Source organism: Lampetra planeri, chromosome 37, assembly GCF_965212315.1.
Source record: "Lampetra planeri chromosome 37, kcLamPlan1.2.h2, whole genome shotgun sequence".
Lineage (NCBI taxonomy): Eukaryota > Metazoa > Chordata > Hyperoartia > Petromyzontiformes > Petromyzontidae > Lampetra > Lampetra planeri.
Genome location: NC_136143.1, coordinates 2,765,681 through 2,784,028, shown reverse-complemented (window position 1 = coordinate 2,784,028; position 18,348 = coordinate 2,765,681). Strand labels below are relative to the sequence as shown.

The window sequence follows — 18,348 nt, the reverse complement described above, 5'->3', positions numbered from 1 at the left end:
GAGACGTTCTGCCTCCAGGGACTGTCCAGGTGAAATGTTTTAATTCGGCCGCGGCAACACTCAACACAGCAACACGGACGTCAGGAGCCACGTGGCTTTATTCTCGGCCGTACTTCATCTCGTATGAAATAGCACGAGGAAAACGGTGGCCAGGAAACGTAATTGTACGCGGCGAACGGGGCCAAACAACGTAATAATTACATAAAACATTGTGTGTATCAACAGGCTGCTCATACAAATAGAACGGAACATGGCACCACAAAAACCGCAAAGCTTTTTTTGATTATATAATCACGGGACGGACAAGACCACCTGCCGACCGACTCATAAATAACGCGTCCGCGAGGCCCCCCCCCCTTCCCCCCCCAGCCCCTGCCCCTCTAGTCTGTACACATCGGGCACGGAATATAAAAATTACAAATTTAATTTGTGTCACCCGCACGGCTAACGCTGTCCCCGCACTCCAGCAGCTATAAAACATATGTACACGTTCCCAGATTGTGTGATGCAATGGCAGTTTAACACGGGAGAAACGGCTTCCCGTCTCCCTCTCGAAACGATTCTCGTCAACGTCGCCGAAAAACGCGGTCGCTCGCGGAACTCGTCGACGTTCGCGCCGGACGGTTGCGGGGTAACTCGTCGGTCTCTTCCGACGACACCGGGTCTTTTTTGGCGTGACGGATAACGGCGGCTGTTTGTGCTATCCCCGTACACACAGAGTTAAGGTTTTGAAGGCAGGCAAGTTTGTTTGAAACGGAAAAGGCATGGTCTCCGAGCCGGCCCCGGAGCAGCGTGTCTGAGAGCCGCCACGGCGCGCCACCCCCGGCGCTCCCCGTTCGCCCGAGCGGCCGCCCCCCCACCCCCGGCGGTCGAGGCCAAGGCCAAGGAAGCGGCCGTCGCAGCAGCCGGTTAAATGGCGCGGTCTAAAAAAAAATAACACGACGCGCGTTCGCAAACAGTCTGGACGCGCAGAGCGATCGAAGCGAGGGCGCCAACGTCGTCCTGCCGAGCGGCGGCGCGACGCGAGAGGTCTGCGCGGCCTCGCTAATCGGGGGATCTAAATCGGATATGGATGGGATAATCGCTCGATTGACCGCACGCTCGATTGACCGCACGCGCAGTCGTCGGCGCGACGCGGTCTGCACACCGGCAGCTATGTACACCTTTATACACGGCCTTTAGGGAACCCCGGGGGTTAAAAATTCCCCTCGCGTGACGCAACGGCAAACCCTCGCGTGACGCGGAACACGCGAGGAGCCGGCGACGAGGCCGGGCCCACTTTGGCTTTGCCTGGCTCCCATGGCCCTACCTTCCAAAATTCTACAAAACAATTAAAATTATACAGCGTTAGACATCAAAGTTGTATTCATACTGCATCACACTTTAAATAGGTACTGTAATATAGACTTCTGTCACCTACGTATGCACGTATATTGAATCTGCCCGTGCTCTTGACGCCGTTCCTGCTGCGGCGGAAGGGCAGGGTCGTTATTTATTTATTTACACGTGGCAGTGGCACCCTGCGTCCGCCCTGCGTCCGCCCTGCGTCCGGGTGTCTCCTCCGCGACCGGGTGCCTCCGGCCGCTGGCGGGTCACGGACACCGGCGAAGGAGTTTGCTGCTGCGGACGAGGGGGACTCTGTAGAGAGCAGGGACCACGACAAACCCTGTGCCGGGACGGCGGCACAAAAACCACCCGACTTGAAACGCGAGCGACAACGGGGAGCTCTTGCGAAAAGGAGGTCGTGGCTGCACTGTGTCGAGACGTCGCACTCGTTCGAGAATTCGCTCCGACCGCCGTTAGTTGCACAATCAGAACCCGGGCCGCTATGGAGACTGGAACTAAGTGCTGCGTGTTGGCGAGTTGACGTGGAGCCTTCGCGTTAAGCACAGCCCAGACGTCGTCGGTCCCTCTACGGAGAGGGTCCGGGGAATCGTGGACAAAGACGACGACGCTTGGCAGAGCGGCCGGCCGTGCAAACCTCCGCTGTCTGCCAAACGCCGAGGCTCGTTTCGGCAGCTAAAACGCGAAGGCCGAGTTGAACTTGCAAGTCCGGCCCCTACTCCCCCGCTCCACCTTGCCAAGCGTCGGTTCGGCGCACCGCGCGTGCGCAACCAGCAGCAGCGGAGGCTGCGCTCCGCTGCGACGCCTCCACGCGAACGCCACTCGCTCCGCGAGACGCCGGCACGGAGACGCGCGCGCGGGTCCCACGCTCGGCGAGCTCCGGGAGAGGCCGGGGGTTACCGAGCCTCCACCTCGCGGCTGCCGCGCGGCGTCGGGGAGCGGTCACGCGCATCGCCCGGCGCCGCCGACAGCGGCGTGACCGGCGTGAGCGGCGTGGAGCGGCGCGGCGACGGCGCTCGGGCCGAGGCTGGGATGAGCGGCGGAGGGCCGCTCGTGGCGGGGGGCCCCGCGGGCGGGGTCTTGGCGAGCGCCCCGTTGTGGTGCCCGTGGCCCACGTGAGCGTGCGGGTGGGAGGAGGGGGGCGCGTGGCCGTGGTGGGGGGGGTGCAGGGACGGGTGCATGGAGCCGGGGTGGAGGTGGGGCCCCAGGAGGCGTGGGTAGTGCAGCCCAGGGAAGCCGGCGGGAAGCAGCGACGCCCCGGCCAGCGACGTGTGCAACTGCGCGTCGAGCAGCATGGCGGAGGAGGCGGCGGAAGAGACGGCCGGGTGCATGCGCGAGCGCTCCAGCTCCAGCGAGTGGAGGCGCTCGCGCTCGTCGCTCGCCAGCCGGCGCGGGTCCAACAGGAGGCCGCTCGCGATGGCCTGCTCGCGGCCGTAGTCGTGCGGCTCGCGGTCGCGGTACGCGCGGCTCTGGTCATACATGGCCTGCATGTTGGCGTAGCGCTGCATCGCCACAAAGTCTCGGCCCAGCATCTCCTTGCGGTGGTCCATGGCCGCGGCGTAGTGGTCGCGGAACGGGTGGCGGATGCCGTCCCACAGCGGGTAGCGGTCCCGCCCGGCCAGGTGAGACAGGCCCAGGTAAGGGTTGGTTGCCGCGGCCGAGACCATCCGCCCGCGCTCCAGGCCGGCCATGCCGTTGAGGCCGAGCGGGTAAATCTCCATGCCGTGCGGCGGCGGCGGGAACGCGTGCATGGGGGCCGACAGGTGGGAGTTGTCACTTGACCGGGTGTGGAGTTGCTGCGGATGCGGTTGAGGTTGGTGGTGCTGGTGCTGGTGCTGATGCTGCTGCTGCTGCTGCATGGGTTCAGAGCGCACCAGCACCACGTCGCTCTCCTCCTTGCGCTCCTCCTTCACGCGCACATCGCCGGGCTTCCTCGGCTGCTCCCCACGGCGCTCCATCTCCCGGGCGGAGCCCTCCGCCCGTCTCTCCGCCTCTCTCAGCTGCCGGCTCTCGTCGGCCGTGAGGAGCCGCGGAAAGGGCGAGGAGCCGCCCCTTCCATCCGCCGGCACGCCGCGCAGGTCCAGCCCGCCGCTCTTGGCGAGCTCCTCTGGGTTAAGTCTCCGGTCGAGGCTGCCCGACTTGCCATAGTCCTCCAGGCTCAGCCACCGGTCGCGGCTGCCGGGCCGTCCGTGATCCTCCGGGGCTTTTCTCTGCTCCGCGTTCCCCGACCGCGCGTGCTCCTCCGCACTCGGCCTCCTGTCGGTGCTCCCGGGCCGGACGTCGTCTCCACCGCCGCCGCTCTGCCGTCGCGCCGACGCGGCCTTGCCGTAGTCGTCGGCGTGCGCCCTGCGCTCGTGGCTCGCCTGCTGCTTGCCGGGGAAGGTGAAGTCCCGGGCCCGGTCGTCGTCCTTCCTCTCCGCACCCGGCGGCTCGCGCTCCGCCGTGCGGTCCCTGTCGCCGCCGCCTCCGCGGGCGTCGGCTGCCGGCTGGCGCTCGACCGAGCGATCGTCCCTCTCGACGGCGCCCCGGTCCTTGTCCCGCGAGTCGGCGTGCGCCCGCTCGGCCGCACGATCCCGCTCCGCGGGCCGCTCACGGGAGTCGGCGCGCGGTCGCTCCGGCTCGGCGGGACCCGGCCCTCGGCTCGCGCCATGGCCAGGCGTCGACGTTGTCGTTGTCGCCGCGGGAGACGAGGAGGAGCTGCAGTGCCGCGATTTGCTGTGCTCCGCTCTGCCGAGAGATCACCGCACGATCGCAATCATCGCACCGCACGCGCCGCTAGTCGGCTTCCGTAGAGAAGAACCCACGATGCACAACAGCACGTTTCCCGCTATTTCATGGAGCAGGCAATTTGGGCTTTTAGTTTAACTGGAGGTAAATTATTTCATGAAAAATTACCTCCGGATGTAGGAACGGGGTCATTAGCATCACGTCGTTCATGAGCGAGCATGTACAGCAATGCCAGTGGACAGCGCTAGCCCGTGGACGTTGCTCATAGCGAGCGCGTGACAACGAGCACCAACTGCTGCGATCGCGGTGCGGCAGATCTTACGAGTCGGCTCTCAGCCCAAGCGTTTAGAGGAGCGAGCGCGAGGACTCCAGTCAGGTTCGTATGGGTCGGGACAAAGGCTAGGATCATATTTGTCAAGCCTAGAGTAATGGTTGTTAGGACAATGGCAACAGTCATACCTCGGTATTCAACTGTAGGTATAGCTATGGTCGGGGCTACAGCTTCAGCTATGACTAGGTTCCACAACTAAGGATACGGCCAGGGTTGTATCTGGGCCCAGGTTGGGACGTGCCGGGCCCGGCCGTGGGGGAGCGGTCGCCTCACGTGGAGCGGTCGCGGTGTTCGCTGGGCCCGGCCGGCGCGCTGCTCCGCTCGGGGTCGGCGGGCGGCTTGGGCCACGGCGGCGGCGTGGGGAAGGAGGGCGGCGTGCGGTGGAGGCGGTTCCACGGGTCCTGGGAGCCACCCATGGCGGGGACGCCAAGGGCCTCCTTCTGTCCGTACACCCCGTTCGAGGCTGCAACAACAACGCGCAGCGGCGCCCACGCTTCACCTCCGGCCCGCGGCGCGGCGCGCTCCCACGGGTCGCCTTTCAAGTTTGTTTGGCCAGGTGAGGGCTCAAGAGGCCGGGGTAGAGTCTCGTTTCAAAGGGCGACCCACGAGCCGCCAAAGTGACAAAGGCAATAACGCGAAAAACACGGATGGCAACGGAGCATTTAGCTCCGATTTCTATTTGCTCCAGCTGAGCAAAGACTGAGGCTGGCAACAACCGCTTCTGTTACGCGTAGAAGCCTTGTCAAACAAAGCCTATAATGCTCGTACAATATTCACAAACGGTAAACACTGCAATGTTGATCATCTTGGCATGCGTACGGCGCTTGATCAAGAGTCTCAGCAACTCAAAGGGCCTTCACGTCGCATTTCGAACATTGAAACGGGGTACCCCCCCGGGCCCCCCCCACCCCCCCAGTGGCAGATGTTCCTGTACGCCGCACCGTGACTCGGCGCCTGCCTGCAAGTGGGCTTTACTCTGCCAGAACGAGGGGGGGGTGGGGTGACGATTGCAGCGTGCAGCCCCAACTGAGCAATTCTTATCCGCACGAGTCCATGCACGTATCGTGCGCCGACTCATCGGAGCTCGACGGTCGCGTCCGGAGCGACGAGAAAGACGAGAGAACCGCCGGAGCGCATCTGCACGAGTGGCGCAGCGCGCGCTCGGCACGCGAACCCCGAGCTCCCCCCCCCCCCCCTACTCCCGGACGACCCTCCTCCTCCCCAACGGAAACAGATGGGGAGCCATTTGCTTCCACTCCACGACCGCCGAGGGGTTTAACCGCGAGCCCCCCCCCCTCCACCCCCCCCCCCTCCACCCCACACCCCCCCCCTCCACCCCACACACCCCCCCCCTCCACCCCCGCCCCCCCCACGCAGCTTTGAGACAAGAGAATGCGGGAGTTCAACCTGCCACGGGGAGGCGCTTACTGAGCGCGGGGTTGCCGAGGCCGCCAAACGCATTGGTGCCGAGCGAGCAGAGACCTCCAAAGCTACTGGGCCGACTGAAGGGGTCTGTAAAGACAACGCAGCAGCAGCAGCAGCAGAAGAAGAAGAGTTACACCTCGAGTTTAGCATTGAAACTCAAAGTAGTAGTAATAATAATAATGGTGCTTACAGTGCCAGGGCCGTGCAGGGTGGCAGAGCAAAGGGGGCAATTTTCCCCGGGGTGGCCTCACACAGAAGGGTGGCCGCCCCCACAATGGGCCCACGTTTTTTTGTCGCAAATCAGCGAATAAGGGGGCCTTCACGTGGCGTTCTGCCCTGGGCCTCCAGCCCCCTGGCCACCAGGAACCACTGGGCGGCTCCGAATAGTGCCGCTCGTTTACCCAGGAAAGCCTCGCCGAGTCTCGAGGCTCACTTTCAGGAAGGTCCCGCTACACTGGGATGTTTGGCCGATCCCATGAATAAATGTTTGGCTTCCCGTGGGATGAAAACACAGTACCTGGAGAATACCCACGCATCCATACGAGGGGACAATAACACTCGCAGCTCCGCTCAATACAGACGTGACAATCTATTACGATGCTGCCATCTCGAGCCTATAACGTCTGGTATTCCCAAGCAAGTCTTTCCGCATGCGAACTGACAAGAGACTCAGCCCTGCTTAGCTTCCGAGATGTGACAAGTTCGGGGCACGGTCAGGGTTACTTGGTCGGAGGCGACACAGGGTCAGAGGCCGAGATGCTCGCGGCAAAGATGCCGGCTCTCTACGCTCGTGCGCCACGCACGCAACGCACCACGCCCTCACGACCCCTACAGCGTCGACCCCCCCCATTGCAACAACCCCGCCACCACTGCGTGCGTCCCTTGGCATGGAACGTGATCTTAGGAAGCGAGGGAGGCAATGCACGTTTGAGAGGAACCGTGCTGCTGCTGCTCACTGTGGAAACGCGAGGACGTACCGAGGGCGGCCGGGTTGAGGAAGCTGCCGTGATGAGTGGGGGGCCCGGGCATGCACTGCGTGGGGGGTGGCCCGGCCACTGGTGACGCGCACACACACACGCATACAGGCGTGAACACATGAACACACGTACACACGCAGACAGATACACGTACACACGCAGACAAATAGACATCAAATAAATATACAAAGATCTCCCGTATAGCCTAAACAGACCGTAGGGGCAAGCGCTGTTCGCGAGCACCTATGAAGGCCGGAACGGTACACGAGGGGGTGGGTGGCCAGCACCACGCCCGACCGCCTTTGTCTCCCCAGTGACGATGTTTAGACACCGCACCAGGTGCTCATTTGAGGCTGAGTCGACCTAGGGGAGGCCCAAGACCAGTTCAGATAATCGTCACTGGTGTTAGCAGTGAGCGGGAATCGAAACCGGGTCGCCGGGTTCATAGCGCAGTGCGCTAACCGCGACACTACCGCTCCCCAGATAGACATACGCATGCACACACGGACTCACATGCGAACATATACACGCGGCCACTCGTGCACACGCATTAACACGCAAACACACACACAGAGTTTTAAAAACATTTCTGCCGTCCATCGCATAGGCCTCCTGAACAGGGCCCTGGTCCTTCACGCGTAGCGTGATCTGAAGCCAGGGCTCCGGGGCGGGCTGCGGGGCGCTCCCCGCAGTGCACGAGTCCAACGCAACCTCCCGGCTACCCTCAACTTTCCGTGCTCATAACTCGGAGCCATTCACTCGCCCAACGCTCGGCGGTAAGAGGAGAAGCACGTAGCCCCCCCCCCCCCGCCACCCCCCCCCCAGTAACACACCTGCCGAGAAGAGGGTGGCGGGACGCGTCAGCTCGTGGGGGTGCGCAAAGCCCGGGAAGAGGCCGGGCACGGGGGGGCGGCCGAGTAGGTCGGCCTTGCCCCCGAAGTCCAGCTTGTGCGGGTCCAGCTGCATCTGCTGCAGGGGAAGACGACCCCCGTGAGGACGGCGTCGCCGCTCCCTCGCCACCGCACAACCACCGTCAACCCCCCTCCACCACCGCCGCCGCACTCGCACACACGCTCACACACGCGCACACACTCACCTTCACCTTCTGCTGGTGGTAGTAGATCTGCCAGGCCACGCGCACGTGAGCCGCGCACCACTTCCCCGGCTTCTGTGCAACAACAGACAACCACCGCCATTGCCGGATATTACTCCGCCCGGCGTGCATCACACGAGTCACTCAGCTCAAAACGAGCCCGGTGTTTAACCCCGCACCGCAGGTACACAGGGAACGCGCTGCGGACAATGCCCCGTTTACATCGAGAGCAGGGCCGACAATCGATCACACGCACCGTGCCAAAGGGTTAAAATGCTTCAACGGGGACGATAACGACGCCTGCTTGCCGCGGGTGTTTGCGCAGCGCCACAAGCGCACGCCGGTGTCGGTGCGCGCGGGGCGCTTATGAACGAGCAGGTAATGAAGTGATGCACTTACGGTCAAGGGTAGTCTGAATGGGTCCGTGAACTGTCGAGGAACAGAAAGGGGAAATCGTTACCACGGTGGTCAAGCAAAGCGCAACCGCCGCGTCTGCGCCGTCCCCCCGGCGTCGCCGCGCGCCGCGGGGAGCCGCGACTCGGAGCGCGCTCGTGCCGAGCTCGCGGTCGCCGCTCGCTCCTGACGCGCCACGGGCGGCTACGCCGGGGTAACCACGCTCAGCGCGCACGAGGGACAAAACTCCGTTATACATTATCAGAGTTGTGTTTTTTGTTTGCATTCCGACTGCAGGTATTGTGGTCAATGCAAACATGACTCCTTGTAAAAAAGGTGTCAGTTTTGTTGCCAGATAAAAGGGTAAAAAGCCAATTATCATATTTTTGCTACTGGCAAAGGAGGTTCCAATGGTGGACAAAACTCCCCCAACGAGAAATTAAATCGACTCGACAAATACAGCACCAGATCCGCATTTGCGCCGTCGTCGTGGTCAATATACGTAACAGAATAAACAGACGACGTGCCTCCTTCCCATACCTGGGACCACATCTAACAGAGAGGGTCCTTGCCAATCAACATCAGGCAGTTCACAAGCATTGGTTCAAGCAAGCCTGATTCTGCCAATGATGAGACACTGAATGTGAAAACTGGTCCAAAGTTTTGCTCATGTTGAACCAATGGTGCCGAGTGGCTGATGAGATGTGTACAAATATTATCTTATTCTTTTGTGTGCAAGGACAGATATGGGAAGGACGCGAGTTGTCTCGAGCACAATTGGGCAATCACCACCCGACGCCCTTGATGGGCACAACGAGCGTCGCGTGGCACGAGCGCTCCGAATCGCTCAGGAGACAGGTCACCGTGACCAGCAGGCCGCGTGTTGCAGGTGCAGCGGACCCAGCCTTCGGGGCTGTGCAGCGGACGGCACAAGGCGCCGTGCGCGAGCCAACGGAACACGCTGAGCGAGGGTTTACCGACAGGCAGTGGAGAGGTGGCTTAGCCAATGTTAGCAGGGAGGGAGAGTCTGGACGTCATGGGCGAATGCCGCGGGGCCCATGTGAAATATTGTCGAAATTTCGGAGCACAGCGGCGGCAAAACTGCGGCCTCTACGGTTTTCACGGCCACGTGCGGCGGTGTCAATTATGCATCCGTGCTGGGCAGGCCGCGGCTCATTCATTAACACCGTGGCGGCGCCCAAGGCCGTCTATTTGTGCCCGACGCTTAAAGAGTCGGGGAAGTTCTGCGAAATAACGACTCAGAAATGTTTCCAGGAATCGTGGAGCCCCGCGGGCCAGGCTATTTTGTACAAAACGTCCAGACGGGGACGGGGGATGGGGGGGGGGGCGGAAGCAGCTGTTAGCGCTGTGCAGGAAATGCTCAGGTGGTGCGCGCTTTAGAAACGGCGAACGGGACCCCCGAGAGGGCACGGCAAGCGGCGGTCGGCACGCGACGCCCTCCTCCTCCTGGCAGCCATTGCAGTGCAGTTGTGGTCACGCCGCTTCGCCCAGAGCGAGCGAGCCGAGATCGCTCACCGAGCACCGCCAAATAATCAGCTACGGAAGACGTCGGGCACAAGAGGTTGTTTCTGAAAATCCTGAACGCGTGGCGCTTTCGGCCTCTTACGTCAGCAGCCGCGATCTATTTGACCTGTGCCCAAAGTGTTCCCTGTGCTGCGAGTCTGTCCCCAGCTCTGCGCGTTTCAGATTTGAGCACTCGCGGCACCAGGCATTGTCATCTACTGCGCACGATCCAACCGAGACCTTGGTGCCGGTAGGGGCCGGCTCCGGGTCTGTGCCCTTGTGATGCGTTTAATGGAGCTGGCGCTCGTGACAGCGTCTCTTTCAGCAGCTCGGCGGAACGAGGCTCGGGAAGGATCTGTGATTGCCGCGGATCCCTTGAGGGGAAGTTTCGAGTTGATTTTGTCGAACCAGGTGAGAACTCAAGAGACCAGATGAGTCTTATTTTGAGGAGTCACCCGGGGCATTAGTCTGCTGCCAGTTGGGGTGATGATTGCTGCTGTGGAATCCAAATTGAGTATTTGCGGTGTAATTTCTGAATTTGTCAAATTTGGACCCTGACGCCGGCACACAACGGCCCACTCTTGCGAATGACGTCACAGGATCTTTAACATCCACTGTGAAGCAGACGGCACGTAGTAGTAGTAATATTCCGGTTATTACACCGCAGTATTAATCAGGGCGGCCGCTGGATTCGAACCACGAACCTCAGCAACAAGTGGCAAACGAGCTGCCGCTCGGCCACCGTGTCGAGATAGGGTGGCTCAAGCTTTCTGCGCTCTCCGCACGGTGGCAAGGAGGACGTGGCGCAGTTGCTGAACACAAAGACTGGGATTCCTTAGGGAGCGGCAGGGACAAAGGAAACGCCTCTCTGCAGAAGCCTACGGTGGTGCAATGAGACCAGACGATAGGGAATGGGACGCCTTCGTTTGCGTTGTCCTCGCTCGCTTTGGCTTTGATCTCATTCGAAGCACAGGGAGCAGCTTTGCTTGCGCTGGGGCTCTGCCTCACGGCCGGCACCGCCCGCCGCACGCTCCGCCGGCGAGCGTGGCCGGGACGCGGCGCCGCTACCCCCGGCCCTCCCGACAGCAGAACGCTCGGAGCCTTCTCGGCGCGTTTACCCGGGGGTCTTTGGGGAGCATGGAGTGAGGCGCAGGCCCTGGTCTGCCCGCTACGTCAACTGCACTGGAATTCTGGGAAGGAAGGGCGGGGCAACGCGAGGAGGTTACCGCGGCGACAGGCAAGCGCCACTCGGCCTATCGCAGGCCTCAGCAGTCAACGGCACCGACAGCAGCAAAGCAGCGGCAAAGGAGTCGCGAGGACCAGTGCTTTAATCAATGTCCGCTCAATGATTGTTCATCAATCGCTCCGGCCGCGTGCGGAGAACAGCGAGAGCCAGCACCGCACTCGCTCGCTGCTGCAACGGCCAGCGCATGCACAGCCTCGATGGGAGCAGCTCAGAGAATAGACGCAGCGCTCAACTGTAAACGAGTTAGTCACAAACGATCACACCAATTAAAATTAGTTTTAAATTATTGTTAAGTTTAGGATAGGTATGTTAAGATTTAAAACATTCTGAAATATAAAGCGTGCTTTGAATGACTTAGATGTAATCAAAAGGGGCAATGTTGTTTTAGGTCTCCCAACGGTTCATTTTCTCCAATGGTTAAATAAAGAAGACCGACTGAACAACTGCTGGGCAACGGAGTTTTCAAATCGGCATTCACCAAAACAATCGTCGACACGAGCAGCCGGAGCCGACAAAGACGCGGGGAGAGGCATGCGTTGTTACTGACAAAACAACCAGCGTGGCATCTTCCTTCCCAACACGACGTATTCAAGCAATGATTTACAAGTACATTCTATTTTGTGAAATATAGACAATATCCTTGAGCAGGCCACGACCTTCGTACGCCGTGTTTACCGGGTGCCAGGTCGTGACATTATTTTAGGGTGATTCTATGGGCGAGGATTTATATTGGACATCCGTGAAAAAGAGCTTCATAGCTCATCGGATTCCTCCAGTCTAAATAAAGGTTCTGATTCTGATATTTGGAGCGTGCTCTTTGAAGTCGATCTAAACGATCGACGACCAGCAGGTCGCCGGGCCCGGCAGCGACGGCGAGCAGCACCCGGCACGCCGCGCGGGGTGCAACTCCCGTCCCACAATGCCCCGGCCAGCTACGCCGCGGTGCCCCCCACGACGCGGTGCCCCCCACGCCGCGGGCGAACCTCCGTGGAGGTGTGCCGGCGGCGTCGCCGCCACAGGGCCTCACCTTGGGCTGGAAGGCGCCCTGCAGCGAGGAGAAGGGCCCGGCCGGGGGGAGGATGGGGGCCAGGCCGGGCAGGCCGGGGTGGTAGGGCCCAAAGAACTGCGCGGGGAGGGAAGGGCGCGGCCGTGAGCGGCGGTGACCAAACGCGCGCTCACGCTTTCGTGAGCTCGCCGGCGCGTGCGGCGCCGTCATCGCGGCTCTGGCGCGACGATGGAATGTTTGTAAAACTATTTTTAAAATCTAATTCCGTGTTGCGATGGATGCATTTCAACACGGCCAGCCTAAAACGCAGATACATTCGCGATAACATTTACGCTCGATTTAACGCGTCCTTTATTGCTTTTGGAATGTTTCGTTTTTTGCGAGCGCCGAAAGCGTTCGTCACTGCCCGTGCCAGTGAGCGAAAGCTGCCGGGAGAGGAAGCCGCGCGGCAAGCAGGTGGTGCGAGCGTGCGGTGGTAGTGGTGGCGGTGATACTCACGCTGTGTCGATAGAAGGGGTTTTCTAATCGGGGACCGTATTTGTCAAACTAGGAGAAAACACAACACCAACATGATTGCTCATTTCTACTGCCACGGAAAATGACAATAGCATCTCGTACCATTTAACATACTGTTACGCGATATACAGTTATTTTAACACGTAGGTTTTCGCGCCCAATATCATCCATAATACTGGATTTTTGGGTTAGATCGCGTGTCGGGTGGTGGCAGGTTTAATGACCCATTTATATACAGTTATATATGTGTGTGCAACATACATGCCTTGCTGTAAAGTTTATAAGTCACACTAAAACCAACACTTTTAGCCCAAGTAATGCTCTTACACAGTACGTAATGTATGCCCAGTTAGAAGCGTAACGACCCGCAGCACTCAAGGTGGAATGCATGACTCAATGCAAACCACGAAAACTAGATTCAAGACACGTCACGCGACTGTGCGCATGGCCTCAGTGTCCCACGGGGACGCAGCTTTGCGTGCTCCTGCGAGCACGCACGCACGTGGCGTATTCCACGCTCAGCGCGCGTCGCCTGTGTACGTCGCGCTCACGCAGCTGCCCGGCTGCACGCCAGCGTGGGGAACACGGCTCGTTCCTGTGATGTCGGGTATACCGGATAAACATCGACACAGCTGCAGGTCAAGTCGACCATTTATGCGCCCACAAATGGCCCACTCAGAACAGGACAACAATGTCATCTTTGACACGCAGAGCGCACGCACGCACACACGCTCCAAGTTACTTGGTCGCGCACACGCGCACACACGGAGAAAAGTTCAAAGTGCATTCTCACGTTTCTGGGGGCGGCGGTACCCACCAGGGGCGGGGGTGGCGCGGGTGCGGGCAGGAGGCTGGGCGGCAGGCCGGGCGGGTAGGGCGTGAACGTGTGCTGGTGCGTGTGCTGGTGCGTGTGCTGGTGCTGATGCTGGTGCTGATGCTGGTGCTGGTGGAACTCGGCGCGCATGTACTGCGCGGCTGGGCCTAGCGCCGGCCCCCGCTCGCCGCTGGCCTGAGATGCCAGGAAGCGGCTGTCCAGCTCCTGCCTCAGCAGCAGAGGGTCTGCGGGACACAGAAGAGTTGCGGGTGGCGGTGAATCACATCTGCAAACGCTCAGCGCCCACCCCGGAGACGTCCGGATGAACGGATGTCTCGGCGCGCGCGGGGAGTTTGCCCTCGCTCCACAGCAAAAACAAACAAAACAAAAACGCGATTCACGTAGGGAGACTTTCACGAGGACGTGCGAGACGGCTTCGCGAACCGAGTCGACGCAAGATCGTCGCGATCGTAAACGCGGGCCCCCTGGCCGTGGTCTGGGTGGCCTGCAGTTCACGGCAAAGTAGTAAGGAGAGTTGTGTTTCGGGCTCAGCCGGTCCGTCGGTCGGTCAAACGCTTGCCAATAAAACCACGGCCACCACGGCCGCACCGGCACGCACCGAAAACGTTCGAGCGCTGTCAGCCCTGGCTGCGGCGGCACGCCTGGGTGGCCAGGTCTGGAGCGGTTAGCACTCCGCTCTATGAACTGAGTGACCTAAGTTCGGTTCCGGCTCACAGCCAACATAAGCGATGAATATCTGAACCGGTCCAGGGCTTCCACTAGGTCGACTCAGTCTTAACGAATGCCTGGTGCGGTGTATAAACATCAGCGACAAAGGTGGACGGATGCGGGATTCTAGCCACACACGCCCCCTCATAGGTGTTCCGTGTCGGCCTTCATTGGTGCTCGCTAACAGCACTTTCCCCAACAGTCTCTATAGACTATAGAGGGCATCTTCGTCTTTGTGAGCGTGTGCGCGAGTGTGCACGAGTACTAGCCGGTGCACGCGCGTGCATCTGTGTGCGCGCCGCCACCGCAACGTGTCCCACTGTGTACGGCGCATCTCGCCCTCTGCACGGCACCTGCCCCGCAGTCTGTCGAGCCTGCAGGGCGGGGGGGGGGGGGCTCTGCCCCGTGTGCGTGTGAGCGGCACGCACCTTGGTAGCCTGCGGAGGACGGGTGCGCGGACACTTGCAGGCTGCCGGACGTGAGCGGCGGAGGGGGAGGAAGGCTGGGCGGTGGGGGCGGCACAAACATCCCGTGGCCGTGGTGGGGGTGAGGCGGGGGGAGGGAGGGCGGCGGGCGCAGGGGAACCCCCGGGTAGGGTAGCGGGGCGGCCTGGCTGCCCCCGACGGGGAAGGAGAGGGACTGGGAAGGAGCCCCCGGGGAGGGGTGGTAGGGGATGGTGGGCGTGGGGGGAGACCGGTGGTAGGGGGGGAGGTGCGTGGGTTGGGCCGGGCTCTTCAGAGGCGTCGCGCTCCTGCACGCGGCGGCGGGGAGACAAAGGCAGCTGCGTCACGACACGGTGGCTTGCGTGCACTCCCAGAAATTCACGTGGCTCGTGGGATGTGTAAAATGTACTTTTCAGACACATGTAAGAAAGGCTATAGTCCGGTTATTTATCTAGCCCCTATATAAACCATCACCATGACCCAACGCCCATTGCGTTTTGATTGTGGGTAGTGGATTTAACGTGTGATTTATTTTATGAAGTGAGTGCTCGAGGCCTGTGCCGGTATTCCTCCTGCGGTTTTTTGGGCCAGAAAAACCACAAGAAGTCTCCTAACCCCTGACCCCAGGCTCAAGGCTACGGCCTCCTCATGTCGTTTGCCCGGTCAGTGACGGTTCAACCCATCTCACCGAGCTCCACACGGCCACCGGCTCCCAGCGGAGTTGGTTGGCGTGCGTTCCCGGCGGGTCGGAGGGGTGGCTGGGGGAGGGGGGGGCGGCGCACCTCCTGGCGGCGATGTTGTGGGGGTGGCCGTTGGCGGTCGGCGCCGCGGGCGACTGGGCGGGGGCGACGTGCGGGAGGCTCCCGGCCGTGGGCGTCGCCGGCGGTTGTCCGGCAGCGCCGTTGCGGGGGTGGTGGTCGGTGGCCGACGCGGCGGGGGGCCGGCCGGCGGAGCGAGGGGCGGCCGCGCTGCTCGGCGGCGGCGGTGGCGGCACCACCGCGTGGCGGCCGACCGACGCGTCGCGGTGCCTCTCCCGGCTCCTCTCTAGCCCGGACACGGGCGGCGGACTGGCGCTCTCCGCTACCGCTTCTGTCTTCTCATCCGTCAGCACGGCAATGCTGAAGCCAGACACTGAGAACGATAACACGCATGCACGCACACGCCTACATTAAAAGGGCACTTTTACTTTAAACGAATTCTCAAATGGAGCAGTGCGAGGGAAGAAGCAGAAAGCGAAGTGAGGTGACCCGCTGTGTGGTGAGTGAGTGTGTTGTTGTGACCTGCAGTGTGGTGAGTGAGTGAGTTGTTGTGACCTGCAGTGTGTTGAGTGAGTGAGTTGTTGTGACCTGCAGTGTGGTGAGTGAGTGTGTTGTTGTTGTGACCTGCAGTGTGGTGAGTGAGTGTGTTGTTGTTGTGACCTGCAGTGTGTTGAGTGAGTGTGTTGTTGTGACCTGCAGTGTGGTGAGTGAGTGAGTTGTTGTTGTGACCTGCAGTGTGTTGAGTGAGTGAGTTGTTGTGACCTGCAGTGTGGTGAGTGAGTGAGTTGTTGTGACCTGCAGTGTGTTGAGTGAGTGAGTTGTTGTGACCTGCAGTGTGGTGAGTGAGTGTGTTGTTGTTGTGACCTGCAGTGTGTTGAGTGAGTGAGTTGTTGTGACCTGCAGTGTGTTGAGTGAGTGAGTTGTTGTGACCTGCAGTGTGGTGAGTGAGTGTGTTGTTGTTGTGACCTGCAGTGTGTTGAGTGAGTGAGTTGTTGTGACCTGCAGTGTGGTGAGTGAGTGTGTTGTTGTTGTGACCTGCAGTGTGGTGAGTGAGTGTGTTGTTGTTGTGACCTGCAGTGTGTTGAGTGAGTGTGTTGTTGTGACCTGCAGTGTGGTGAGTGAGTGAGTGAGTTGTTGTGACCTGCAGTGTGTTGAGTGAGTGAGTTGTTGTGACCTGCAGTGTGGTGAGTGAGTGAGTTGTTGTGACCTGCAGTGTGGTGAGTGAGTGAGTTGTTGTGACCTGCAGTGTGGTGAGTGAGTGTGTTGTTGTTGTGACCTGCAGCGTGGTAGTTGAACACGGTGTGGGATGAGACGAAACAGTGAGTATCTGGTTGACCTCAACATGGGTGGAGGAATCAATAAATGAAGGTCATGGGCACAGTAACCATGGTAGTAGTGGCAAAAGAGTGATAAGGAGGCGACTGACCTCAGGCGAGCGAGTGACTGCGGTGTATTGGCGAGTGCGATCGCACGGCACAGACAGAAGAGTGTTCCCCTGCGGACATCCGCCCCTGGCGACGCGGTCCCCGCGAGCGGCAGGCGATCCCGCCGTGGCACCGCAATCGCGCGCGAGCCCGTCCGTCAATCCGGCATTCACAGCAGGCGGGGCCACACGCGCGCTAATGCCGCCCGAGATAAGGGGCGGACACATACGGGGCGAACGTAGATAGCGCGCGGAGGAAGCGCGCAGGAGAGCGCCGTCAGCGCCGAGAGAGATACGAGAGAGAGGCGCGGTTTTATCGTCCCCGCTGGGAGATCGGCGGTGGCGGTGTGGCGACGCCCGTGAGGAGGATGCGTCGCACGCAACGGGATGCAAATCGGAGGGGAGGTTGCGAGCGGCGCGACGAGGGGAGAGGCCGTGCGCACGGACAAATCCTGAAAATGAGGCGCGCGAGGGCCCCGTGTTCAAGCCTCAAGTGTCTCTTCCTCCGCCGGGTGAGAACTCAAGAGACGAGGATATGAGTCTCAAATGCAAGAGTGACCTTGAGGTTTTGGGCTTTTGGGCCTGCGCTCAGCAACTGTCACGAGTCCACAGTGGCTGCCTGACCACCACCAATGTCTGCACTAAACACCAACGCAAAGCTACAGCCGCACGCCGGCGAAGCTACATCCACACGCTACATCCACACGCCGGCTTCCATGGGGCCCGGAGGCACAGCGCCACCCCCCAATGACGCTGACCTCACAGCGGAACAAAATAACGAGAGCTCGTGGAAAATGCCGGTCGAGAGGTCACGGGTCGGGTCCGTGACCGCGGGACCCCAGTTCCTCTCGAGGAGGCTCCGCACCCCCCCCCCGAAAGTGCGTCCGAGCCGCCGTTCCGTTTCATCAGAGCACGGCGGCGGCGCCGCCGCGTGTGGTGGGACGGGCTCGCCGGGAGGGAGCCGTCGCAGCGGGCGATAATAAGAGCAATTCCCGGTAATTGGAGGAAGCCTTGTGACTTATCTCGCAGGACGAGCATAAAGCAGCAGCGGAGGCAGAGCGCGCCGCGGGAACCGTACTTAGAGCGCGTGCCGCACAAGCTCGATGGGACGCCTCTGTGTTGGCACACTCGAGGACAAACAATCAGCCGTGCTCATCCTCAGAGGCACTGTCCCGTTGATAATCGGCGTGGCTGGATTCAAAACATAATCTCCGACTAAACAAAGGGAACGGACTGATTGAATTATGGAGTTTATCATTTAAAAAAAATCAACGACAAAGGCATCGACACACATGCTGCGCTTGACGCCAAAGAAAATCTGCGTTGGCAAGCGCTTGCCTGTGCTCCCCGCGTCTATACAAGGAAAAGCACGGAAGATGGATGGGAGTTGCAAACCGCGCTCCCTTCCGTATGATCGTTACGGCTCCGAGGAAAGAGAGCCATTCCGTGCGGGCAGCTCGTGGCGGCGGCGGTCGGCAAAACGCCGCAAATTCATTCCCCGGTCCTCGGGGGAGGGCGCTTTAACCTCTCCCTGCAGCCAGCCGTGTTTGCTTTGGAAAACGGCGCACGAGAGGACGCAGAGCGCGGTTTCGCACACTC

The 18,348-nt window shown here is 60.6% G+C and overlaps 1 protein-coding gene across 16 annotated transcripts in view; it reads right to left on the bottom strand.

The window, feature by feature from the left end:
* Positions 1-80: 80 nt before the first annotated feature.
* AUTS2 (activator of transcription and developmental regulator AUTS2) overlaps positions 81-18,348 on the bottom strand; it is a 263,193-nt gene continuing 244,925 nt past the window's right edge. For 2 of the 16 annotated variants that reach the window (XM_078611697.1, XM_078611713.1), the window contains 13 exons: positions 15,351-15,699; positions 14,554-14,876; positions 13,376-13,641; positions 12,565-12,612; positions 12,088-12,183; positions 10,933-11,004; positions 8,297-8,326; positions 7,901-7,972; positions 7,638-7,773; positions 6,805-6,882; positions 5,810-5,914; positions 4,676-4,865; positions 81-4,071 (listed from right to left, as the gene is read on the bottom strand). In XM_078611697.1, coding sequence (XP_078467823.1) covers positions 2,241-4,071; positions 4,676-4,865; positions 5,810-5,914; positions 6,805-6,882; positions 7,638-7,773; positions 7,901-7,972; positions 8,297-8,326; positions 10,933-11,004; positions 12,088-12,183; positions 12,565-12,612; positions 13,376-13,641; positions 14,554-14,876; positions 15,351-15,699 — 3,596 coding nt within the window. In that variant the 3' untranslated portion in view covers positions 81-2,240. The remainder of the gene's footprint in view (positions 4,072-4,675; positions 4,866-5,809; positions 5,915-6,804; positions 6,883-7,637; positions 7,774-7,900; positions 7,973-8,296; positions 8,327-10,932; positions 11,005-12,087; positions 12,184-12,564; positions 12,613-13,375; positions 13,642-14,553; positions 14,877-15,350; positions 15,700-18,348) is intronic. The other 14 variants (XM_078611701.1, XM_078611700.1, XM_078611702.1 and 11 more) reach the window with 14 other exon arrangements.